Below are 27,213 nucleotides of genomic sequence, written 5' to 3'. Positions count from 1 at the left end.
AAAAGTAAAAAATAATTTTGGTCTTCTTGTCTCTTCTTGTGAACGATGATGAAAATTCCCAAAAGTCTATGCATTCAGTTTGTTCACAGTTGAAGTAGATATGTTGTGTGGAGTGTGCCACGCACGTTTTTTTCTCTCTCTCTTTCTCTCTTCTCTCCGGTTGTCTCTTCATTGTGACATCTTCATTTCCTCCTTACATGAGTGTGCAACAAAGAGCAACATTGGTCAGTTGGCAGGAAACACGCAGAGGCGGCGCAGTCAACGAAAGGCTCGCATTGTTTTATTTCAGAGGACTTTTTTTTTTTTTTCCCCCATTCATGTGGTAACTATATTAAGGTACTATTTTCTTTTTTTCTGCCAGAAAAAAAAAAAGAGCTGCACTTGGAATGGGAATAAGCTAGAAATATGCGGAGCTAACAATGAATCAAATTGTTGTTACACTGCGTGGTATGGAGCAGTCGCTATTTCCCAGAAACCGGTTGCAGGACCCGCAGAATGCAGCCGCTATTTATTTTGGAGGCCTTTCATTACAATCAGTCATTGTATATTCCTGTCATATCATGTTTTTTTCTTGTGTCTAGACTTGTTACCTGCCAGCTTCCAAACAGGCCTCATGATGACCTTTTCCCTTCCTTCCGTAACAGGTGGAGCGGGAGTGTGGAGACCATGGCAGAGGCCGGCATGGCGAACCACCCCCAAGTGTTTGTGGTGGACAGCCGAGCCACTTTCTACTCCCCGCCCCGCGGCGTGAGAAAAAACGGATGGACGCCGGCCGGCCATAAGGTTCTGCTGCTGGTGATGGCACTGACCGTGTTGGGACTTGTTGTCGAGGGATGTTTTGTCTACAAACTTTACATGAAAACGGAGGTGAGGTCGACGCCGATTTGAAGTTTGTGTTTTAAGCGAGTTAGGGAGTTGCTTCATCGAGAATTTCCCTTTTTTCCCCTCATGCGTCATGACCGCCCTGCAACCCCCGCACCACACAAGCACACACACACACACACACACACCCCACTACGTTCGACTACGTCACACCACTATTTACTATGCAATCAATCAACATACAATAACAAATAGTTTCTTTGAATAATCCAGTTATCGATTAAAACACAGCTGATGGCTTCAATGTGTATTTTAAAGTAAAAGGCCTACTGAAATGAGATTTTCTTATTTAAACGGGGATAGCAGGTCCATTCTATGTGTCATACTTGATCATTTCGCGATATTGCCATATTTTTGCTGAAAGGATTTAGTAGAGAACATCGACGATAAAGTTCTCAACTTTTGGTCGCTAATAGAAAAGCCCTGCCTTTACCGGAAGTATGTGCGCGTGGCGTCACGAGTTGCAGGGCTCCACACATATTCACTTTGTTTATAATGGGAGCCACCAGCAGTAAGAGCTATTCGGACCGAGAAAGCAACAATTTCCCCATTAATTTGAGCGAGGATGAAAGATTCGGCAATTAGGATAGTGATAGAAAAAAAAAAAAAAAAGAAAAAAAAAAGCGACGGCTCCGGGCGGCGGCAGTGTGAGCGTTTGAGATGTAATTAGACACATTTATTAGGATAATTCTGGAAGATCCCTTATCTGCTTATTGTTTTAGTGATATTTTAAAGATTGTAAAGACATACCTCGAGGTTGGATGGCTGCGGTGAACACACAGTGTCTCAGAGAGGAGCCAAGCTCACAGCTGCTGCAGGACGACGAATAATCTACTGATGTCTCCGGTAAGACATACATCACAATTTCCCCATCCAAAAACATGCTGGTTGACGTAGAGAAAACATGTTCGCTTGACCGCTCCGCTTCACAACAAAAGAAGAAACACCGGCTGTGTCTCGGTGCTAAAGACAGCTGCAATCCACCGCTTTCTACCAACAGCATTCTTCTTTATAGTCTTCATTATTAAATGAACAAATTGCAAACGATTCAGCAACAAAGATGTACAGAATACTGTGTAATTATGCGATTAAAGCAGACGACTTTTAGTTTCCTTACAGTCCGTGACGTCACGCGTACGCGTCATCATTCCGCGACGTTTTCAACAAGAAACTCGCGGGAAATTTAAAATTGCAATTTAGTAAATTAAAAAGGCCGTATTGGCATGTGTTGCAATGTTGATATTTCATCTTTGATATGTAAACTATCAGACTGCGTGGTCGGTAGTAGTGGGTTTCAGTAGGCCTTTAAGGTAACAATGATTTTCACACACACACACACTAGGTGTGGTGAAATTATTCTCTGCATTTGACCCATCACCCTTTATCACTACCTGGGAGGTGAGGGGGCAGTTTTTGTAGAATGTTCTTATGACGAGGATGACTGATTCTAATAACAGGACTGAAAGTAAGCATAGAATTGTTAACACATAAACTGTAACTGCAACGTGGTTGAATTATGATGACAATGTCAATCAAGCCGTAAGACTCTTGAACGCATCATAATAATCCCCTCAATTCCCCTCCAAAACGGATTAACTCGCTGGCATATAAAGTCAACATAACATACATCCATAAACGTGGATGCATATGCAAAAGAGCAATATATTTATCTGTACAGTAATCTATTTATTTATATCTGCACCTTATTGCTTTTTTTTATCCTGCACTACCAAGAACTAATGCAACGAAATTTCGTTCTTATCTGTACTGTAAAGTTCACATTTGATTGACAATAAAAAGTAAATCTAAGTCTAAGTCTGATATTTGCGTTGCTTTTTTGCAGATTAGCTTGTATCTAGCAATTCAGTTAAAAGAGGTAATTGCTGGTAACTCTTATTATGGTGGAAAAAAAACTCGTATTATACACCTTTAGTCTCCAATCACATTGGTGCTTACTCTCGTGTCATATAATAAGAAGGTTAATTTATAGATATTAACCATGAAATGTGCCCTGCGATGAGGTAGCGACTTGTCCAGGGTGTACCCCGCCTTCCGCCCGAGTGTAGCTGAGATAGGCGCCAGCGCCCCCCGCAACCCCAAAAGGGAATAAGCGGTAGAAATGGATGGATGGATAACCATGAAATGTTGCTAGATTACATGAATGTTAATCCAAACTGTAAATTAAAAACAGACAAAAAGTTACAGTAATGTAAAGTGTATCCTATTCTTCTGCTACAACATGCATCTCATTGTGCAAAATGTAAATGTTTTAAATGTTTTCTTCAAGTGCTCAGATACTTCCCTAGCAGGTCCGCCACCCTGACATACGACATACAGCTCGTGAAAAACAATATGTTTGATTATTTTCACTGCGAGTGGACCAAATCGCTCGTATCAGAAAATAATCCAAGAGAATTGACTGCTGTAATTTGATTATTTTTAATAGGCCTTTCATTTTGTTACAATGCCAGCTTAGGGACAAGGGCGATGCAGGTTTTGCCTCAGGGTACATGCCTGGTGCTGCTCAGAGAGTTTCTGTGTTACATCCTGGAGGACATTGGTCATGGGTGGGTGCACACTGGAGCGGTTATCTTTCAATCACAGGACACATGCAGTATAGAGCAGGCCTGGGCAATTATTTTGACTCGGGGGCCACATTTAGAGAAAAAAAATGTGTCTGGGGGTTGGTATATCTATTTCTAGGAACACTGATACAAAACCTCACAATAAAGTCTGATTGAATGCTAAAAACGTTATGACAAACCGCCTTAAAAAAATGAATGGAATTTAGCATTTTTCTAAGAAGTATAAAACACTGAATATTGACAAAATATGGCACGTCACGCCCCCTTTTGATCGCAACATTTTAAAATCTAGTGAAACACAACAAAATGCTTCCTCAGTAGAAGCATTTAAGTCTTACCTTAAAACTCATCTGTATACTCTAGCCTTTAAATAAACCTCCTTTTTAGACCAGTTGATCTGCCGCCTCTTTTCTTTCTCCTATGTCCCCCCCTCCCTTGTGGAGGGGGTCCGGTCCGATGACCATGGATGAAGTACTGGCTGTTCAGAGTCGAGACCCAGGATGGACCGCTCGTCGGGACCCAGGATGGACCGCTCGCCTGTGTATCGGTTGGGGACATCTCTACGCTGCTGATCCGCCTCAGCTTGAGATGGTCTCCTGTGGACGGGACTCTCGCTGCTGTCTTGGATCCGCTTGAACTGAACTCTCGCGGCTGTGTTGGAGCCACTATGGATTGAACTTTCACAGTATCATGTTAGACCCGCTCGACATCCATTGCTTTCGGTCCCTTAGAGGGGGGGGGGGGGGGGTTGCCCACATCTGAGGTCCTCTCCAAGGTTTCTCATAGTCAGCATTGTCACTGGCATCCCACTGGATGTGAATTCTCCCTTCCCACTGGGTGTGAGTTTTCCTTGCCCTTTTGTGGGTTCTTCCGAGGATGTTGTAGTCGTAATGATTTGTGCAGTCCTTTGAGACATTTGTGATTTGGGGCTATATAAATAAACATTGATTGATTGAAATGCAACAAACAGTGAAATATGAACACGAAGTGTACTAAATAAACACACACGCAATCTGATATATTTGATATATCACTAAGCTTTAGAACTTTGTTGTGAAAATCTCATTCCGCGTCCGTTGAAACGCTTCCCGCCCACACTGCTTGGTGCCTCGTCTGAGCTGCTGTGAGGTAGATTACCAAAGTAACTCTATAGATGACCATAGTAACTAATTAGATGACCATAGTAACTACCGTATTTTTCGGACTATAAGTCGCAGTTTTTTTCATAGTTTGGCCAGGGGTGCGACTTTTACTCAGGAGAGACTTATGTGTAAAATTATTGACAAATTACCGTAAAATATCAAATAATGTTATTTAGATCATTCACGTAAGAGACTAGACGTATAAGATTTCATGGGATTTAGCGATTAGGAGTGACAGGTTGTTTGGTAAACGTATCAATCAATCAATGTTTACTTATATAGCCCTAAATCACTAGTGTCTCAAAGGGCTGCACAAACCACTACGACATCCTCGGTAGGCCCACATAAGGGCAAGGAAAACTCACACCCAGTGGGACGTCGGTGACAATGATGACTATGAGAACCTTGGAGAGGAGGAAAGCAATGGATGTCGAGCGGGTCTAACATGATACTGTGAAAGTTCAATCTATAATGGATCCAACACAGTCGCAAGAGTCCAGTCCAAAGCGGATCCAACACAGCAGCGAGAGTCCCGTTCACAGTGGAGCCAGCAGGAAACCATCCCAAGCGGAGGCGGATCAGCAGCGCAGAGATGTCCCCTGCCGATACACAGGCGAGCAGTACATGGCCACCGGATCGGACCGGACCCCCTCCACAAGGGAGAGTGGGACATAGGAGAAAAAGAAAAGAAACGGCAGATCAACTGGTCTAAAAAGGGAGTCTATTTAAAGGTCAGAGTATACAAATGAGGTTTTAAGGTGAGACTTAAATGCTTCTACTGAGGTGGCATCTCGAACTTTTACCGGGAGGGCATTCCAGAGTACTGGAGCCCGAAATGAAAACGCTCTATAGCCCGCAGACTTTTTTTGGGCTTTGGGAATCACTAATAAGCCGGAGTCCTTTGAACGCAGATTTCTTGCCGGGACATATGGTACAATACAATCGGCAAGATAGGCTGGAGCTAGACCGTGTAGTATTTTATAGCATGTTCTATATGTTATAGTTATTTGAATGACTCTTACCATAATATGTTACGTTAACATACCAGGCACCTTCTCAGTTGGTTATTTATGCGTCATAAAACGTACACTTATTCAGCCTGTTGTTCACTATTCTTTATTTATTTTAAAATGCCTTTCAAATGTCTATTCTTGGTGTTGGGTTTTATAAAATACATTTCCCCCAAAAATGTGACTTATACTCCAGTGCGACTTATATATGTTTTTTTCTTTCTTTATTCTGCATTTTCGGCAGGTGCGACTTATACTCCGAAGCTACTCATACTCCGAAAAATACGGTAGTATATCATCCATAAGCGCAGATTCCAACCATTGAAAGACTTAGTATTGTTGAAGACTTACGGTCGTGAGAAAACATTACTGCACATCATAATGGCAGCTACACTTTCCATCTTAAAGATCTAAAAAAAAATATTCGGGAATGTCCGGCAGGCCGCATGTGGCCCTCGGGCCTTAGTTTGCCCAGGTCTGGTATAGACAAAGTATATTTGGAACTGGTCGACTTTTGGGTGTGCCAGGCAGAAGCTACTGTGGTGTAGTACAATGGCTGGGACAAACTGCGTGTGATCTACCAACACTGCAAAATTGGTGCAGACCGCTTTATTTAAATGAGAATTTTGCGGTTACTATACAGGCCATCACCATGGAGACGTTCTAATTTACTGCACATTCATGTTATCATGCTGCTACCTGTGGTGTTTTGTTTATGTAGGAGTTGTGTAATACTTTTTGGGGCATTTTAAAAACTGTTGTGCAGTGCATCTGCATTGACACCATTTTTTTATTATTATTTTTTTACCGTTCTCGGTGCATGGAAGGGAGGCTGCACTGCAAAAAGTCAGTGCTCAAAAACAAGAAAAAAAAATAGAAAAATGAGGGGTATTTTAGTTGATTTAAGCAAAATTATCTGCTAATAGAACAAGAAAATTCGGCTTGTCAAGACTTTCCAAAACAAGTAAAATTAGCTAACCTCAATGAACCCAAAAATACCTTAAAATAAGTATATTCTCACTAATAACAAGTGCACTTTTCTTGGTAGAAAAAAAAAAGAAACCTTTTTGCTCAATATGTTGAAAAATATATTTTTTTAATTAAGTAAATGCTAGTGCCATTATCTTGACATAATGATATGCGCTCGGCGTCATGATTTTTTTTTTCAAGCTTGAAATAAGAAATGATTACTTTAAAAAAGTAGTTTTATACTTGTGAGTGTTTATGACACCGCTTTGCAACAGTTGATATTCTAGTTTCAAGCATGTTTCACTTAATATAGGTCAAAAAATATTTGCAACAAGCTGTAATATCTTACTGAGATCATTTAGGACCGAAACCTTTGAAACAAGTAAAAGACTCTAACATAAAATCTGCTTAATGAGAAGAATTATCTTATCAGACAGAAAATAAGCAAATATCACCCTGATTTGAGATATACATAGATTTCAGTTTTTGCAGTGTGTACTGCTGTGCTCAAGACGCAAAAAATGCATACTTCAAGAAGTTTTTGTCATACAGTATATATGTTAGTAATATACGGAAAAGCAGTTGAACCAGATACGATACTCATCGTCATAGAAGCACTCAAGGCAACTGGAACAACAGAACTGAAAACATTTTTTAACATTTATGAAGACAACGGGTAAATTCCATCAGGTATGAAAATTACCATATTTCCTTGAATTGCCGCAGGGCATATAGTATGCGCCTACCTTGAATTACTGCCGGGTCAAACTCACTTTGCAAAATAATTAGCGCATGCTTAGTATTACCACCTGGTCAAACTCGTGACGTCACGAGGGACATTTCCCTTGTCGTCATTTTCAAAATGGAGGAGGCTGATTTCAATGCCGGTAATTTCAAATCGCATAAAGGGAAGAAGATTAAGAGCTATTCAAAAGGATTTAAGTTCCGAGCTTACATCACACTCAAATTTGTACTGCGTGCCTTTGGTAAGTGCCGGAATGAGAAGAGGTTTTAAAATAATTAGCGCATGCCTACTTTTACCGCATGCCTTTGGTAGGCGCAGGAGTGAGAAGAGGTTTTAAATTAATTAGCGCCCCGGCAGAAATTCAAGGAAATACGGTATTAATTGTATTACCTAACCCAGGGGTCGCCAACCCAAAATGTTGAAAGAGCCATACTGGACCAAAAATACCCCAAAAAATATGCCTGGAGCTGCAAAAAATTAAAAGCTTCACGGTGGCAGAGGGGTTAGTGCGTCTGCCTCACAATACGAAGTTCCTGCAGTCCTGGGTTCAAATCCAGGCTCGGGATCTTTCTGTGTGGAGTTTGCATGTTCTCCCCGTGAATGCGTGGGTTCCCTCCGGGTACTCCGGCTTCCTCCCACTTCCAAAGACATGCATCTGGGGATAGGTTGATTGGCAACACTAAATTGGTCCTAGTGTGTGAATGTGAGTGTGAATGTTGTCCGTCTATCTGTGTTGGCCCTGCGATGAGGTGGCGACTTGTCCAGGGTGTACCCCGCCTTCCGCCCGATTGTAGCTGAGATAGGCGCAGGCGCCCCCCGCGAACCCAAAATGGAATAAGCGGTAGAAATGGATGTAAGTCTTATAATGAAGGCAACACATAATATAAGTGTCTATTATAACTATATTAGCCTACTTTCTAAATGACTTTAAAAGTCTTATATAAGTGTTATAATGAAGACAACACATGATCCTTGGGCAAGACACTTTACCCACCTGGTTTAAATGTAACTTAGATATTGGGTTTCACTATGTAAAGCGCTTTGAGTCACTCGAGAAAAGCGCTATATAAATATAATTCACTAATTTACTAATGTAAGTGTATATTTTAGCTATATTAGCCTACTTACTATCAAAGGCTGATGCAAATATTTGTTGACAGAAAGGGTGTGTTTTAATTTTTATTCTACACATTTTTGCAACATTGGAAATCATTAGTAAAATGGAGGCTTCTCGCAAGATTAGATACCTTCTGGAAATGACTGGCTTAGAACGGCCAAAGGTATAGATGTGTGTGTTTCCAAGTTAAAGGAAACGGCAGGCTGTCTTCTTCTAATGGATTTATTACAGTCTTTGCAAGCTGGGTAACGTTTGCTGTGGTCTGGAACAACGTGGCACACAAACAACTATCAGAAATGTGGCCAATATTACATAGAGATAATGTGTCATGCATGAGACATGCAAATATAATGTAAATACACAGGGGACATAAGTGAAGGAAATTAAATGAGCTCAAATAGACCTACAAATGAGGCATGATGATGCAACATGTACATGCAGTTGGCCTAAATAGCATGTTTGCATCGATTAGCTTGCGGTCATGGATTGACCAAATACCAACAAAGCTCACCTTTGTGCATTAACGCACAGCATAAAACGTCTGGTGGACAAAATGGGAGAAAAAAGGAGTGGCATAAAACACGTCTTTCTGTGGCAGTCGCACATGTAAACAAACTACGATGAGTTCAAGGAACTCAGAAATCAGTAGGACAAAACAGTGAAGCATGTTTAATATAAATACAAAAACTATAAACAGTGGGATTTCTAACAATTATGAAGGTTTGTGTCATGTTTGTTCTCCCACAGGAAATATTTTAAAACAAAACATATTTTTTTTCTTCATTTTTTTCAATTTTCACACATTTCAGAAGGAGGTCCAGGGAGCCACTCGGGCGGCGCTAAAGAGCCACGGGTTGAAGTGAAGTGTATTGAATTATACTTATATAGCGCTTTTCTCTAGTGACTCAAAGTGCTTTACATAGTGAAACCCAATATCTAAGTTACATTTAAACCAGCGTGGGTGGCACTGGGAACAGGTGGGTAAAGTTTCTTGCCCAAGGACACAACGGCAGTGATACTCAGTCATTCACAAACAAGGATAGGGCGAGGGTCACCATTTTTGTCAACAAAAGATTTCTCAACCAGCTATTGCAAGGAATTGAGGGATTTTACCATCTACGCTCCATAATATCACCAAAAGGCACGTAACATTGAATGCCCATGACCTTGGATCCCTCAAGCGGTACTACATCGAAAAAGTGACATCGATGTGTAAAGGATATCACCACATTGACTCAGGAACACTTCATAGAACCACTGTCAGTAACTACAATTGATCGCTACATCTGTAAGTGCAAGCTAAAACTCTACTATGCAAAGCCACAGCCATTTATCAACAACACCCAGAAACGCCGCCGGCTTCACTGGGCCCGTGCTCGTCTAAGATGGACTGATGCAGAGATGATTTGCAAATCACTGTATTCTGTTTTTATTTTTGATTGCTGACCCCCGACCAAACCAAAGAAAGCAGGAGCCATGGCCGACGATACAGCTTATGAGTCATACCACCAAAATTCTACTTTGATTACTGATGGCAAGAGCAAAAAATTAAATACATCCAGAGCCCAGTGGGCGAGTGCACCAAAAATGCAATATTTACACTCATAGTCATTACGTTGATGGAAACATCAATAGAAGGGCAGCCTGATTCAAACCTCTTCCAAATCTTGAGTAAGCTGGATACTGATAGAAAAGACCTGAGAATGATCAGAAATCTATACTGTGAACGAGAAGCAGCAATCAGAATAGATGGTGAATGCAAGCCAATTCAAAGCTTGTGTACTATTTCCCGATCTGTTCAACATATACAGTCCTACGCAACATCGATGATCAAGCTGGAATAAAAATTGGCGGAATCAAAATTAACAACCTTGGATATGCAGACGACATACAAGTGTATACTGTGATGAGTTAAAGTTCACACACACAATAGGTGTGGTGAAATTACCCTCTGCTTTTGACCCATCCCCTTGTTTCACCCTCTGGGAGGTCAATCAATCAATCAATGTTTATCTAAATAGCCCTAAATCACAAGTGTCTCAAAGGACTGCATAAGCCACCACGACATCCTTGGTTCAGAGCCCACATCAGGGCAAGAAAAAACTAAACCCAGTGGGATGACAATGAGAAACCTTGGAGAAGACCGCAGATGTGGGCGACCCCCCTTCCTCTCGGGCGACCGGTGCAATGGACGTCGAGTGGATCTAGCATAATTTTGTGAAAGTCCAGTTGATAGTGGCGGGGGGCTCATCTTGATCTGGGTCGTTCTCGTCGTGCTTTAGGAGACCAGCCCTTACAATGCGGCAATAGCAGCATCAAGAAGCGGTCTGAACTCAAACGAAAAGAGTCAGCCACTACCGCCCAGAAAGAAATATAACTTTTTGATAACAGAAGACCTGTCGTGGACCACACACACAGACAAAGTGGTGAAAAAGGCATGGCAGCGTCTGTGCTTCCTCAGGAGACTGAGGAAGTTTAAGCTATACCACAAGATCCTCAGAAACTTCTACTCATGCACAACAGAGTGTGTCATGACAACATCACCTCCTGGTACGGGAATAGCACCGCACACGACCGCAACAGACTGCAGAGAGTGGCCAGATCAGCCGAGCGCACCATCGGAGGTGTTCTCCCAACCATCTGCAACAATTACACCAGGTGGTGTAGATCAAAGGCCAAGAGAATTGTGAGGGACTCTAGCCACCCAAGCAACTGCCTCTTCTCACTGCTGCAGTCAGGCAAGCGCTACCGGAGTCTCAAGACCAACACGGAGAGACTCAGGAGGAGCTTCTATCCCCAAGCCATCAGACTGCTCAACTGCACCGCTGATTAACACTCATCACAATTGCACAAAACCGCACGCACAAGATCACTTTATTTACCACTGTAATTACCGGACTACAATACTCCTGCCCCCAACCCCGCCCACCTCAATCGACGCACGGAAGGGGGGGGTTTGGTGCTAGCGGGGTGTATAATATAGCCTGGAATAGTCATGGATACATGGGATTTATGGGTAATTGTTATGTTGTGTTCATAATGTGTTACAGTGCAGATGTTCTCCCGAAATGTGTTTGTCATTCTTGTTTGGTGTGGGTTCACAGTGTGGCGCATATTAGTAAGAGTGTTAAAGTTGTTTATATCACAACCTTCAGTGTGACCTGTATGGCTGTTGAACAACTATGCCTTGCAGTCGTGTACGTGTATCTGCGGAAGCCACTTACAAAATGTTACTGGCCTGGCAAGATGTTTGCACATATTGTAGAAGGCATAAAAGGCAATGGCTTCATAGCAAGCCCTTATTATTGTTGTCTGGGTGACCATCAGCAGATATTCGCGAGAATGGTTGCGGCTCCCATTGTATTCTTTATTTGGTGAAACGGGTCAAAATGGCTCTTTAAGTGGTGAAGGTTGCCGACCCCTGTTCTAGACAAACAAGGCTTTCTCCACAGAAAAGGAGTACATTATACTCCCAGTAAACATTCCAACGTATTCAAGGTGAAACACAGAGTTTACTAACGAATTTAATGACAAAACCAAATGTACACACTGGAAAAATATTAGCTGTTTTAAACATGACTATGGATAAAAAAAAGAACACTTTAAAATATATATACTTTCTCCACACAACACATGTGTTTTGTTGTTTCTGTATTGTAGCAGTCGCTTTGTTGGCATAATTCATCACACCTGTTTACTTGACTTTGCCGTAATTATTCACTGCCACGGTTCTTTTGTACACATGACAACGTTGTGAATGCTTTTCTCGGTTGGCATTCGTCCATGCAGTCAGGAGCGAGTAATTCGTTTGTGGTCCCTTTAGATGACCATCTGAGTTTGACCCGAGGTTAGCGTTTATTGGGATCGCCATTTTGAGTTGCTGAATGTACAAGTTTACGACGGCTTGTCTGATTAAAAGGCCTACTGAAACCCACTACCACCGACCACGCAGTCTGATAGTTTATATATCAATGATGAAATATTAACATTGCAACACATGCCAATACGGCCTTTTTAGTTTACTCAATTGCAATTTTAAATTCCCCGCGGAGTTTCTTTTTGAAAACGTCGCGGAATGATGACGCGTGCGTGTGACATCAGGGACTGTCAGGAAATATTAGCGCACCACCATTTGCCGCGAAAAGTCGTCTCTTTTCATCGCGGAATTACACAGTATTCTGGACATCTGTGTTGCTGAATCTTTTGCAATTTGTTCAATTAATAATGGAGACTATAAAGAAGAATGCTGTTGGTGGAAAGCGGTGTATTGCAGCTGTCTTTAGCCCCGAGACACAGTGGGTGTTGCTTTGTTTTTAACACAGAGCGGTCAAGAGAACATGTTTCTCTATGTCAACCAGCATGTTTTTGGATGGGAAAATTGTGATGTACATCTTACCAGAGACATCATTGGATTATTCGTCCTCCTGCAGTAGATGTTTAAAAGGCAGCTCTGAGCTTGGCTCCTCGGCTTCTCTCTGAGACATTGTGTTCACCGCAGCCATCCGACCTCGAGGTATGTCTTTACAATCTCACTAAAACACTATTAAAACAATAAGCAGATAAGGGATCTTCCAGAATTATCCTAGTAAATTTGTCTAATTACATCTGAAACGCTCAAACTGACCCGCCCGGAGTCGTCGCTTTTTATTTTATTTATCAATCAATCAATCAATGTTTACTTGTATAGCCCTAAATCACTAGTGTCTCAAAGGGCTGCACAAACCACTACGACATCCTCGGTAGGCCCACATAAGGGCAAGGAAAACTCACACCCAGTGGGACGTCGGTGACAATGATGACTATGAGAACCTTGGAGAGGAGGAAAGCAATGGATGTCGAGCAGGCTAACATGATACTGTGAAAGTTCAATCCATAATGGATCCAACACAGTCGCAAGAGTCCAGTCCAAAGCGGATCCAACACAGCAGCGAGAGTCCCGTTCACAGCGGAGCCAGCAGGAAAACATCCCAAGCGGAGGCGGATCAGCAGCGCAGAGATGTCCCCAGCCGATACACAGGCAAGCAGTACATGGCCACCGGATCGGACCGGACCCCCTCCACAAGGGAGAGTGGGACATAGGAGAAAAAGAAAAGAAACGGCAGATCAACTGGTCGAAAAGGGGAGTCTATTTAAAGGCTAGAGTATACAAATGAGTTTTAAGGTGAGACTTAAATGCTTCTACTGAGGTGGCATCTCGAACTTTTACCGGGAGGGCATTCCAGAGTACTGGAGCTCGAAATGAAAACGCTCTATAGCCCACAGACTTTTTTTGGGCTTTGGGAATCACTAATAAGCCTGAGTCCTTTGAACGCAGATTTCTTGCCGGGACATATGGTACAATACAATCGGCAAGATAGGATGGAGCTAGACCGTGTAGTATTTTATACGTAAGTAGTAAAACCTTAAAGTCACATCTTAAGTGCACAGGAAGCCAGTGCAGGTGAGCCAGTACAGGCGTAATGTGATCAAACTTTCTTGTTCTTGTCAAAAGTCTAGCAGCCGCATTTTGTACCAACTGTAATCTTTTAATGCTAGACATGGGGAGACCCGAAAATAATACGTTACAGTAATCGAGGCGAGACGTAACAAACGCATGGATAATGATCTCAGCGTCTTTAGTGGACAGAATGGAGCGAATTTTAGCGATATTACGGAGATGAAAGAAGGCCGTTTTAGTAACGCTTTTAATGTGTGACTCAAAGGAGAGAGTTGGGTCGAAGATAATACCCAGATTCTTTACCGTGTCGCCTTGTTTAATTGTTTGGGAAATGACTTTTTTGCGCTAAATGAGGCATGTCCTCCTAACTTTACACATGCGCATATTGCCCGTCCGCTCAAAAGGGGTGGGGGGGTTGCACTAATATACAACGAAAACTTTAACCTTAGTCCTAACATAAATAATAAATATAAATCGTTTGAGGTGCTTACTATGAGGTCTGTCACACCGCTGCCTCTACACCTGGCTGTTATCTACCGCCCCCCAGGGCCCTATTCGGACTTTATTAATGAATTCTCAGAGTTCGTTGCTGATCTAGTGACACACGCCGATAATATAATCATAATGGGGGACTTTAATATCCATATGAATACCCCATCGGACCCACCGTGCATAGCGCTCCAGACTGTAATTGATAGCTGTGGTCTCACACAAATAATAAATGAACCCACGCATCGCAACGGTAATACGATAGACCTAGTGCTTGTCAGGGGCATCACCGTTTCCAAAGTTACGATACTCCCGTATACTAAAGTATTGTCTGATCATTACCTTATAAAATTCGAGGTTCAGACGCATGTTCGTCAAACTAATAATAATAATAACTGCTATAGCAGCCGCAACATTAATACAGCTACAACGACAACTCTTGCTGACCTACTGCCCTCGGTAATGGCACCATTCCCAAAGTATGTGGGCTCTATTGATAACCTCACTAACAACTTTAACGACGCCCTGCGCGAAACCATTGATAACATAGCACCGCTAAAGTTAAAAAAGGCTCCAAAAAAGCGCACCCCGTGGTTTACAGAAGACACTAGAGCTCAGAAATTATTATGTAGAAAGCTGGAACGCAAATGGCGCACGACTAAACTTGAGGTGCACCATCAAGCATGGAGTGATGGTGTAATAACTTATAAACGCATGCTTACTTTAGCTAAAGCTAAATATTACTCAAATCTCATCCACCGTAATAAAAACGATCCTAAATTTTTGTTTAGTACGGTAGCATCGCTAACCCAACAAGGGACTCCTTCCAGTAGCTCAACCCACTCAGCTGATGACTTTATGCAATTCTTTAGTAAGAAAATTGAAGTCATTAGAAAGGAGATTAAAGACAATGCGTCCCAGCTACAACGGGGTTCTATTAACACTGACACGATTGTATATACGGCGGATACTGCCCTCCAAAATAGTTTCTCTCGTTTTGAGGAAATAACATCGGAGGAATTGTTACAACGTGTAAATGGAATAAAACAGACAACATGTTTACTTGACCCTCTTCCTGGGAAACTGATCAAGGAGCTCTTTGTATTATTAGGTCCATCAGTGCTAAATATTATAAACTTATCACTCTCCTCGGGCACTGTTCCCCTAGCATTCAAAAAAGCGGTTATTCATCCTCTTCTTAAAAGACCTAACCTCGATCCTGACCTCATGGTAAATTACCGACCGGTGTCTCACCTTCCCTTTATTTCAAAAATCCTTGAAAAAATTGTTGCGGAGCAGTTAAATGAACACTTAGCGTCTAACAAGCTATGTGAAACCTTTCAATCCGGTTTCAGGGCAAATCACTCCACGGAGACAGCCCTCGCAAAAATGACTAATGATCTATTGCTAACGATGGATTCTGATGCGTCATCTATGTTGCTGCTCCTCGATCTTAGCGCTGCTTTCGATACCGTCGATCATAATATTTTATTAGAACGTATCAAAACACGAATTGGTATGTCAGACTTAGCCCTGTCTTGGTTTAACTCTTATCTTACTGATAGGATGCAGTGTGTCTCCCATAACAATGTGACCTCGGACTACGTTAAGGTAACGTGTGGAGTTCCCCAGGGTTCGGTCCTTGGCCCTGCACTCTTCAGCATCTACATGCTGCCGCTAGGTGACATCATACGCAAATACGGTATTAGCTTTCACTGTTATGCTGATGACACCCAACTCTACATGCCCCTAAAGCTGACCAACACGCCGGATTGTAGTCAGCTGGAGGCGTGTCTTAATGAAATTAAACAATGGATGTCCGCTAACTTTTTGCAACTCAACGCCAAAAAAACGGAAATGCTGATTATCGGTCCTGCTAGACACCGAACTCTATTTAATAATACAACTCTAACATGGACCTGCTATCCCCGTTTATATAAGAAAATCTCATTTCAGTAGGCCTTAAGATGGCGCACATGTTTGTCTGTCAAAAATAACACTCCGGTTGTGTTGCTTTCATATTACAAGCGCAACGCCGTGGCCTTTGTTGACCTGTTGTTTGGTGCTGTGCTGTTCTTATGTGTTTGGCATTAACTACAGCAGGCACGGAAGATGGAAATTAGCCACTGGCAACAATCCTGCTGATTTGCACTTATAAAATAAAATCCCAGTCAAATAAAGCCTGAGAAATGTCATTGGAAATATCAACAATATAGAACTTCTACACAAGGCGTACAACAGAGAAGACTGGAGAGCCCTGACTACCAGAGGTGGGTAGAGTAGCCAGAAATTGTACTCAAGTAAGAGTACTGTTACTTTAGAGATTTATTACTCAAGTAAAATTAGGGAGTAGTCACCCAAATATTTACTTGAGTAAAAGTAAAAAGTATGTCGTGAAAAAACTACTCAAGTACTGAGTAACTGATGATTAACCTGTTCGTTTAATGATGACGGCAACAAGTAATGCACAAAAACATAAAAATAGCAATGAACAAATTCAAAGCCAGGAATATCTCTTAGGCAACTAAAACAATAATATATATTAAATAATATTTATTTGGTTTTACACTGTATTGAAAAACATTTTGAAAATTAATTTCACCTTTGCAACCTCATTATACTATTGGCTAAGTTTTATATTCATAAATGTAAGTTTCTCAATACCCGACCTGTTTTTTGTGCCTTTAAAAAAGATTTAGAACTCTACATTAAAACACTCTCCACCTCTAACAACCAAAAAGCTGTGGAAACGATGATGCTGTGTTCCAAATTTAAGTTATTTACTGAGATTGAGTGACCCTATGGCTTTGCACTTTGTTTATTTTATATATGTATTTTTTTTGCATGATATTTTAGTTACTTTGGATTTACAACCCCCTGGCGCTGTTTTGTATGTTTTTTTATACTGTTTTGTACTGTTTTTGTACTTACTTCGATTATTATTTTCAACTGTTTGTAAATGTTGAAATTTAAAAATAAAGGTTTATTAACAAAAAAAAAAGTGCAGTTAATCATGTGACCGCCTGGCTCTGTTTGATTGGTGAAACGGAGTCAGATGTCACCAGTGACTGCATTTGATTGGTGAAACGCAGGCATGTGATAGATCCTTCTTTGAAGGTCTGTCTAACAAACCAAAACAAGGCTTGCATTAACAGATCGATAAAAATCAGTAGCGAGTATCGAGCTGAAAGTAGATAAATGGAGCGTAGTAAAAGTAGTGTTTCTTCTCTATAAAAATACTCAAGTAAAAGTAAAAGTATGTTGCATTAAAACTACTCTTAGAAGTACAATTCATCCCAAAAATTACTCAAGTAGATGTAACGGAGTAAATGTAGCGCATTACTACCCACCTCTGCTGCTTACCCATGTCCGCAAACAGGCCTGATACACACTAAAAAATGCTGTGTTATTTTGACAAACCAATTTATGTTTTGCGTGTGTTGGGTTAAATTTTTGAGTTATTTTTGTGAAGAGCAATCCATTTTTGGGGGGGTTATAAGGATCTTATTTGAACTCAGTTTCTGGGTTTTTAAAACTGTGAACCATTTTTCATTGAGTAATGCATTTTTGCATAAAAGGCTTTTTTTTTTTTTTTTACTAAAAAAGTACTTTTTTTTCCTGAAAGGAATTTTATTAAGGATTAATCTCATTAATGTGGTGATCTGTTTGTTTCCTTGTTTTTGTATTTACTTCCTATCAGTGCTCTTATTTTGGTTTCCACTTCCTGCTCGTTCCGCTGAGCACTGTGTTCGATCACTCACCTGCTGTTGATTGGCACCTGGTCCACACCTGTGGCCAATCAGCATATGTCTATTTATGCTTCACTCGAGCACTCCTCAGTGCTTGAAGATGGCTTTATGTTGTGGAATGTTTATGTGCAAGACTGCTTTATTTCTTTTGATGATAATAACTGCAGCCGTGCAAGTTCCTCACAATTAACATTATTTACAATTACACATCTTATTTACACAAAAATATTTGAGCATGCTGTATAGGACTAGTGGCTTTCAGTAGGCCTTTAATATAGTGTAAGCTTTAGCAGTGTGTCATGTTTTTTAATGTATATATTTCTAACGACACAGATGGCAGCGCAGTATACGCATTTAAATTTTTACTAGTTACTAACTCTTTTGACTGTGATTCACACACTGCCATGTCACTTTTTACAGTGTGAGGACTTGGGCTCAGTGGCTTCACGGTGGCAGAGGGGTTAGTGCGTCTGCCTCACAATACGAAGTTCCTGCAGTCCTGGGTTCAAATCCAGGCTCGGGATCTTCCTGTGTGGAGTTTGCATGTTCTCCCCGTGAATGCGTGGGTTCCCTCCGGGTACTCCGGCTTCCTCCCACTTCCAAAGACATGCACCCAGCTGGGGATAGATTGATTGGCAACACTAAATTGGCCCTAGTGTGTGAATGTGAGTGTGAATGTTGTCTGTCTATCTGTGTTGGCCCTGCGATGAGGTGGCGACTTGTCCAGGGTGTACCCCGCCTTCCGCCCGATTGTAGCTGAGATAGGCGCCAGTGCCCCCCGCGACCCCAAAAAGGGAATAAGCGGTAGAAAATGGATGGATGGATCGACTTGGGCTCAATTTGATTGGAAAATTGGAGTGAAACGTCAAAAGTGCTTATGTTGGATTAAATAAAACCAAGTCGTGTGACAGAGTCAGCTGGACATACTCTCTCAGACAATTCCAAACAATTCGATTTTTCTATTGTTTTACTCTGATAAATCCCAGTGCTCCCGGCACAACTCGTTTATACCGGGGCATTTGCCCCAGTAAAAAGGGCTCTGGTGACACACCCGCAAAGCAGATGTAATCTTTTCCTTTGTAAATTATGTTTAACACACTCAGTAGCTCTTTGCCCTTCAAATCTGCGTCATGTCTGAATGCGATATTGTGATGGCTACATTTTACTCGTGCATATGTGCGGGCGTGACGCAATCTCCACACTTCACATCTCTTGGCTATTTTTAAACACTTACTACTTTTTATCTTGCAGACTGACACATTGTGTATGACTTTCTCTTCTGATGTTCCCCTGCAGGTATTTTCCATTTGTGGATCTGATCCGCTCTGTCAAAACTTGTCCAACCCTAAAACATTTGCCAAGCGGGTTAGTGCCAAATGATGTAGTTAATCAGTCATATCCGTCTGCCAGATTGCCTCACTCACCCTATGGCTTTTTTCTTTCTTTCAGCTTGGTGCCTTCAGAGGCCACATGACATCTGGTGGTATTATAAGTATTACTATCATTATTACAATTGTTATTATTACTATAAAATGATGTATTATTATTATTATTATGTATGATCGATAGATAGATGGAGAGATACTTAGATAGATAAACAGATACACGGTTGGATGGATATTATAGGGTAATGTAGGTAGTTAGTAGGTTGGTTGGTTCATAGGTAGATCTGTAGGTAGGTTGGTTGGTAAGTTGGTTAGTGAGTAGGATTGATTACGTTTACACTGCAGGCCAAAGTGGCCCAAATCAGATTTGTTTTTAGATCTGATTTTTTTCCATCTGACTCTTTACCCAGGCAAATAAAATTTGATTGTGGAAGGGGGCGTGGCCTGCGGGCCTGCAGCAAGGCGGTGTGTGCCAAGCAAGTAGGTTCGTAGGTAGATCTGTAGATAGGTTGGTTGATAAGTCGGTAAGTTGGTTAGTAAGTAGGTTCATCGGTTGATTTGTTGGTTAGTTGGTTTGTCTGTAGGTAAAAAGGTAGGTAGTAGATGGGCAGGTAGGTAGTTATATTAATTGGTTGGTAGGTAGGTGTATCGGTTGGTTGGTAGGTAGTGTAGATATGTTGCTTGGTTGGTAGGTACTGTAGGTAGATAGGTCTATCGGGATGTTGGTTGACGGTAAATACAGTAGGTAGGTCGGTTGGTCTATAACAGGGGTGTCCAAACTTTTACCACTTAGGGCTGCAGACTGAAAAATCAAAGCAAGCGGGGGCCATTTTGAATGTTTTCTTTATTTTAAAGACCAATACAATATATGTATAGAACAATATACATTTAGGCCTCCACTCTAGCTTGATCCCGGGGACCCCAAAGGGTTTCGGTCCAAAAAATATTAAAAATGTGTCATTATTCAGTATTATTTTTTTTTAATTATTATTCAAGTTTTAAATCTCCAGATCAACATTATGTCAATCTGCCAATTTAATGATTTTAAAGATGTAAGTTGTATGCTCTTTTTGTCAAAGAAAACCCTGTTTTTTGATGGAAAAAAACACAAAATATGCAATATTATCACCCAATATTTTATTCAAGTGGAATATTTGAGACTATATAATAATTGGAGCCTTAAAAAAGTCAATAACTAATAAAACCATTGATTTTAATTCATTATTAGTTTTTGAGCAATGACACTTAAACACAAATCACACTAAAATTATTGGGGATCCAAAAGGGTCCTACTCATTAAAGTGTTCAAAAATAAATAAAACATTTTTTTACTGTTTACTTTTAACACAACAATCTCGAGATCAACTTCAGATCTATCCGTCAATTATAAGTTTTATTGTTGTTTATGTTTTTTGTTTGTTCATTTTAGGCCCTTCTTTAAAAAAAACAGATCTTTTTTTTATGGCAAACACAAAATATGGAACATTTTCCCCAAAAAATATCTCAAAGTGGAAAATTTAACGTGACGTAATTGGAGCCTTGAATAGGTCAATAATTCATAATGACATTGATTTTGATTCATTACTATTTTTTAAAGAAAGAAACACCCTGCATGGCAGCTTTGTGTTATTAGAGTAAACATTGCAACATTTTCTTGTTACATTTCACCCCTTTGCTCTTTTATATCACTTTTTACATTTAAAAACATTTTCTATCGTATTTTTAAAATGTGCCGTGGGGCCGTTAAAAAATTACCTGCGGGGCCGCAAATGGCCCCTGGGCCGCACTTTGGACACTTCTGGTCTATAAGATTTACAATTAATGAATTAACTTTAAAGGTATCCTCCCTTTAATAACATGTAGGAACATTTGTAGGTAATAGATGGGCAGGTAGGTATATAGATAGATTGTGGTTCATTGGTAGATCAGTGTGTTGGTTTGTAGGTAGACAGGAATGCTAGTTGGTTGGTTGGTTGGTTTGGATCAGGGGTGCCCACACTTTTTCTGCAGGCGAGCTACTTTTCAATTGACCAACTCGAGGGGATCTACCTCATTTATATATATCATTTATATTTATTTATTTATGAAAGAGACATTTTTGTAAACAAGTTAAATGTGTTTAATGATAATACAAGCATGTGTAACACATATAGATATCTTTCTTTCACAAAGACAAGAATATAAGTTGGTGTATTACCTGATTCTGATGACTTGCATTGATTGGAATCAGACAGTAATGATGATAACGCCCACATTTTCAAATGGAGGAGAAAAAAAGTTGTCCTTTCTGTACAATACCACATGAAAGTGGTTGGTTTTTGGCATCTAATTCATCCAGCTTCCATACACTTTACAAGAAAAACATTGGCGGCAAATTCCGTAGCTTGCTTGATTGACATTCACGGCACCCAAGGGTCTTGTGAGATGACGCTGGCTGCTGCCAGTTCATTATTATGAAAAAATGAAAGAGAGGAAGGCGAGAAACACTTTTTATTTCAACAGACTTTCGCGCCGTCCCTTCCGTCAAAACTCTAAAGGCCGACTGCACATTTCCTATCTTCACAATAAAAGCCCTGATTCATGCTGCCTGCGCTAACAAAATAAGAGTCTCGGAAAGCTGGCGTGCACAAGTGATGTGCACGCCAGCTTTCTGAGGGATCGCTTGTGCACGCCAGTTTTCCGAGACTCTGTATTTAGTTAGCGCAGGCACCATGAAGCAGGGCTTTTATTGTGAAGATAGGAAATGTGCAGTCGGCCTTTAGAGTTTTGACGGAAGGTACGGCGCGAGAGTCTGTTGAAATAAAAAGTGTTTCTCGCCTTCCTCTCGGTCATATTTTAATAATAATGATCTTGCAACAGCCAGCGTCATCTCACAAGACCTTCCGGTACCGTGAATGTCACTTAAGTGACGTCTTGGTGAAGATTGATGATCACAAATTTTTAGGTCTATTTTTTTTAAAAGCCTGGCTGGAGATCGACTGACACACCCCCCGCGGTCGACTGGTAGCTCGCGATCGACGTAATGGGCACCCCTGGTTTAGATGATAGGTTGGTAGGTAGGTAGATATATTGGTTAGTAGGAAGGTAGGTAAGTATATTGGTTGGTAAGTAGATATGTAGGTGAGTCAAAAGATAGGTAGGGGTATTGGTTGGTAGGTAGGTAGGTAGGTTAGCAGGTCGATAAGTATACATGTAGGTAAATTGGTCGATTTAAAATGTAAAATTAATGAATTCATTGGGAAGTTATCCTCCTACCTTTAAAAACAGGTAGGTAAATAGGTAGGTTGGCACATAGGTGGATAGGTATGCAGGTTGGTTGTTTGCTTGGTTGGTAGATAGGTATGTTGGTTGGTAGGTAGGTAAGTAGGTATGCTGGTTGGTTAGTTTGTAGGTAGGTAGGAAGATAAGTATGTGGGTTGGTAGGTACTATAGGTAGGTAGGTAGGTTGGTATGTCGATAGGTAGATAATTAGCTATGTTGGTCGAAAATATTTAAAAGTTTTAAAATGATTGAATGAATTCATTGTAAAGTTATCCATGTACCTTTTTAAAAACAGGCTCCAATGAGGTTGACCGAGCACATCCTCTACTGGGACGAAAGCCATTCGCCCACCTGATGTGTAAGAGTTCTCTTATTAAACAATAACCATAAATAATGTTTTTTTTACATGTATTACTTGAAAGTTTTGATTAAAACATCGTGTTCAAATCAGGTAGCAGCAGTCCCATCGGGGAGAAAAATGTCGTACAGTGGGTTGACAAAGTCGGTGACGCCGTCACTTACCAGATGAACTACAGCAATGGCCGCCTGTCGGTGGAGAAAGAAGGGTATTACTACCTCTACTCCAAAGTGCAACTAAATGCAGCGGAGACGTGTTCTCTCAACCAGCACAAGATGATGAAAGACACCATGGCCTATGACCACTCCATCGAACTTATGAAATCAAAACGGTTAGTCCCTTCCTCCCTTCTTCTGTTGTTACACAACCACTACTGTTTTCAATCGACAACGGTACTCTTGGACTGTTTGATTCAGGTCCCGCTGCTTCACCCCAAAACCTTCAAGTGGGAGGTCTTCAGGAGGGGAGGATCTGTGGGACAGTTTCTTGGCAGGGATCTTCCACCTGCAGTATGGCGATCGCATTTTTGTCACGGTGGATAACATACACAAGTTGCGCCCTGGACAGAGTGAAAACTTCATGGGAGCTTTTATGGTAGCTCCTTAAAAAAAGACTTGATTGTAATCTCACAAAAACAGTATCTGACATTCAGACTAGAGCTGTGGTTTTCAACCTTTTTTGAGCCAAGACACATGTCCACAGGCACACCACCAACAGAAAACATAAAAAAAAATGAAACTCGGTAGCTGATATTGACAACAAAAAGTTGTTGTCGCAATTGTTGCATATGATTTTAAACCGCAACAGACCATGCCTCACTACAGCTCTCTAGAGTCATGACCTGTCACATCACGCAGTGACTTATTTTGATGTTTTTTTTTTTTTTGGTGTTTTCCTGTGTGTAGTGTTTTAGTTCTTGTCTTGAGTTACTATTTTGGTGGCTTTTCCTTTTTCGTTTGTGTTTTCAAGACTATTTAAGTTGTGCGGACACAATCCTTCTTTGTGGGGACTTTGTTGATTGTCATGTCATGTTCGGATGTACTTTGTGAAGACTGTGTCTGCGCCACATGCTGTAAGTCTTTGCTGTTGTCCAGCATTCGGTTTTTGTTTACTTTGTAGCCAGTTCAGTTTTAGTTCCGTTCTGCACAGCCATTCCTAAGCTTCAATGTATTTTCTTAAGGGTACTCAACTTTTGTTTATTTTTGGTTTAAGCATTAGACACCTTTTTACCTGCACGCTGCCTCCCGCCGTCGTCGGCATATTGTGATCACGACGGAAGAGTATTACACGGTTACGCTGCCCAGCTCTTGACAGTACAGACACTCAACAGCGGCACATTATTTGTGGATTATAATTATCAATCAATCAAGCAATGTTTATTTATAGAGCCCCAAATCACAAATGTCTCAAAGGACTGCACAAATCATTACGACTACAACATCCTCGGAAGAACCCACAAAAGGGCAAAGAAAACTCACACCCAGTGGGCAGGGAGAATTCACATCCAGTGGGACGCCCGTGACAATGCTGACTATGAGAAACCTTGGAGAGGACCTCAGATGTGGGCAACCCCACCCCTCCCCCCCCCCCCCCCCTCTAGGGGACCGAAAGCAATGGATGTCGAGCGGGTCTAACATGATACTGTGAAAGTTCAATCCATAGTGGCTCCAACACAGCCGCGAGAGTTCAGTTCAAGCGGATCCAAGACAGCAGCGAGAGTACCGTCCACAGGAAACCATCTCAAGCGGAGGCGGATCAGCAGCGTAGAGATGTCCCCAACCGATACAGGCGAGCGGTCCATCCTGGGTCCCGACGAGCGGTCCATCCTGGGTCTCGACTCTGGACAGCCAGTACTTCATCCATGGTCATCGGACCGGACCCCCTCCACAAGGGAGGGGGGGACATAGTAGAAAGAAAAGAAGCGGCAGATCAACTGGTCTAAAAAGGAGGTCTATTTAAAGGCTAGAGTATACAGATGAGTTTTAAGGTGAGACTTAAATGCTTCTACTGAGGTAGCATCTCGAACTGTTACCGGGAAGGCATTCCAGAGTACTGGAGCCCGAACGGAAAACGCTCTATAGCCCGCAGACTTTTTTTGGGCTCTAGGAATCACTAATAAGCCGGAGTCTTTTGAACGCAGATTTCTTGCCGGGACATATGGTACAATACAATCGGCAAGATAGGATGGAGCTAGACCGTGTAGTATTTTATACGTAAGTAGTAAAACCTTAAAGTCACATCTTAAGTGCACAGGAAGCCAGTGCAGGTGAGCCAGTACAGGCGTAATGTGATCAAACTTTCTTGTTCTTGTCAAAAGTCTAGCAGCCGCATTTTGTACCAACTGTAATCTTTTAATGCTAGACATGTTTGTAAAAATGTTATGTAACCCAATTAGGTTAAATTACAAAATCTCCCACTGCACACCAGACTGTATCTCCCGGCACACTAGTGGGTGAAAATCAGCGGACAGTACTGGTACTGCACATGAAAAAAAAAAGAAAATAATAATAATATATTTATATATTTTTTAAATTATTCAATCAACATAAAAACACAATATATACATTATATACCAATATATATCAATACAGTCTGCAGGGATACAGGCCGTAAGCACACATGATTGTATTTCTTTATGGAACCCCACCCCACCCATCGGTCCGTGGCACAAATTTTCAATCCGCAGCTACAAAAAGGTTGCGGACCACTGGACTAGAGTATATGTTGCGTGAATAAAATAATTACTTTAGCCAGAATTGTATTTGCTTGTGTCACTCCAACGGGACTTTGAACAACTTCAGATTGTTTGCATGATTAAGATGCACTAAAACGTACCGCAGGCCAAGACCACAACACACATAACACTTTTATTGATGTGAGTAGTAACAGAAGCGCCTGCAAAGTGAGAAGAGGAGCAGGATGTGGTGGTGAAAAGGTGCAGAGAACTGCTTTCTCTGACTCAGCTTGTTTTGCAATGCGTAAATGACATTTGCAAAAACATGACTTCGATGTTATTCGAGGATAACATGTGATTTACAAAACTACAGTAGCACCTCAACTTAAGAAGCTCGATTGGTTATCTTAACTCAAAACACTTGTATCTTAAATCAACGTCTCCCTATTTAATTCATTTAATTGGTGCCTTACCCCCCCCCTAATTCCCCCACCCAACAAAAAATAGCAACATTTTACATGTAACATGCTTTTTAAAAAGAACATTTAGTATAAAAACAATGTAATAGAATGTACTGTATTCAAACAAGTACAGTAGTTTTATGAAGTAATGTAATAATAATGTACAACTTTTACTTTGAAGAGTGGATTTATATGGTATCTCCTTGCAGTTTTTTTCGCCGTCAAACACACCATCAGCAGCTTTTCCCTATTTTAATGAATACATTGCCCCCATTTAGAGCTTATTTTAACATTCTTGACTACTTCTAGCCTTGAAACGCTTAAGTTGACAACACGCTCGGTCATGTTTTTTGATGATTTGTGTCTTTAATTCCATGAATATCATTGACGTAATCTCAGCACTGTCCTTCACACTGACGTTCTTCCGTCCCATGCTTGGATAAAACAAATATAGGTCGATTCACAGTTATAAGCTAATGCTAATAATTTTTTTTTATTTAAACTTTTTTGTCATGTTTTAAATGTTTTATTTAGTTTTTTGGGTTGTTTTGATCGGACTGCTTTTTTTAAATATATATTTTCTAAACCTCCTAGATGTTTTTATTAACCAATTTTTTGGGGGTCGATCTTTGGAATTTTATTCAACCAAACTTGTACAGCATGAGCCGTTGTTCAAAGGTGCTTTATAAATAAACCTTGACCTTGACCTTGGCCTAAAAAGTATACAAAGTATACTCAGTATACTGACATGTATACTGTATATATGTACATAATTTATCAATTTTTAATGTATTTTTTATATACATGTTACAGGTTATATATCTTTTATTACTGAATGTATCAAAAGTGATGACTATTTAATGGACCACAATGTGCCATCCATTTGCCTTTTTAGAACAATATATGGATTCAATTCTTTAAGATGTCAATAAACTTCTCAATCAATCAA

General features: G+C 40.8%; 1 protein-coding gene across 3 annotated transcripts; it reads left to right on the top strand.

The window, feature by feature from the left end:
- The first annotated feature begins 198 nt into the window (after positions 1–198).
- LOC133538772 (tumor necrosis factor ligand superfamily member 14-like) lies at positions 199–27,213 on the top strand. Of its 3 annotated transcripts, none has more exons than XM_061880544.1 (7): positions 199–336; positions 645–867; positions 19,422–19,490; positions 19,575–19,608; positions 23,067–23,129; positions 23,223–23,460; positions 23,546–27,213. In XM_061880544.1, the coding sequence occupies exons 2-7, from the start codon at positions 667–669 to the stop codon at positions 23,733–23,735; spliced, it is 795 nt and encodes a 264-aa protein (XP_061736528.1). In that variant the 5' UTR covers positions 199–336; positions 645–666; the 3' UTR covers positions 23,736–27,213. The 3 variants fall into 3 exon arrangements, with proteins under 3 accessions (XP_061736528.1, XP_061736527.1, XP_061736526.1); XM_061880543.1 differs by having other exon boundaries at positions 19,575–19,617; XM_061880542.1 differs by having other exon boundaries at positions 208–336; positions 19,575–19,605.

Source organism: Nerophis ophidion, linkage group LG20 (genome assembly GCF_033978795.1).
Source record: "Nerophis ophidion isolate RoL-2023_Sa linkage group LG20, RoL_Noph_v1.0, whole genome shotgun sequence".
NCBI classification, from domain to species: Eukaryota; Metazoa; Chordata; class Actinopteri; order Syngnathiformes; family Syngnathidae; genus Nerophis; species Nerophis ophidion.
The sequence above is the reverse complement of the archived record's forward strand: the minus strand, read 5'-3'. Positions and strand labels throughout refer to the sequence as shown.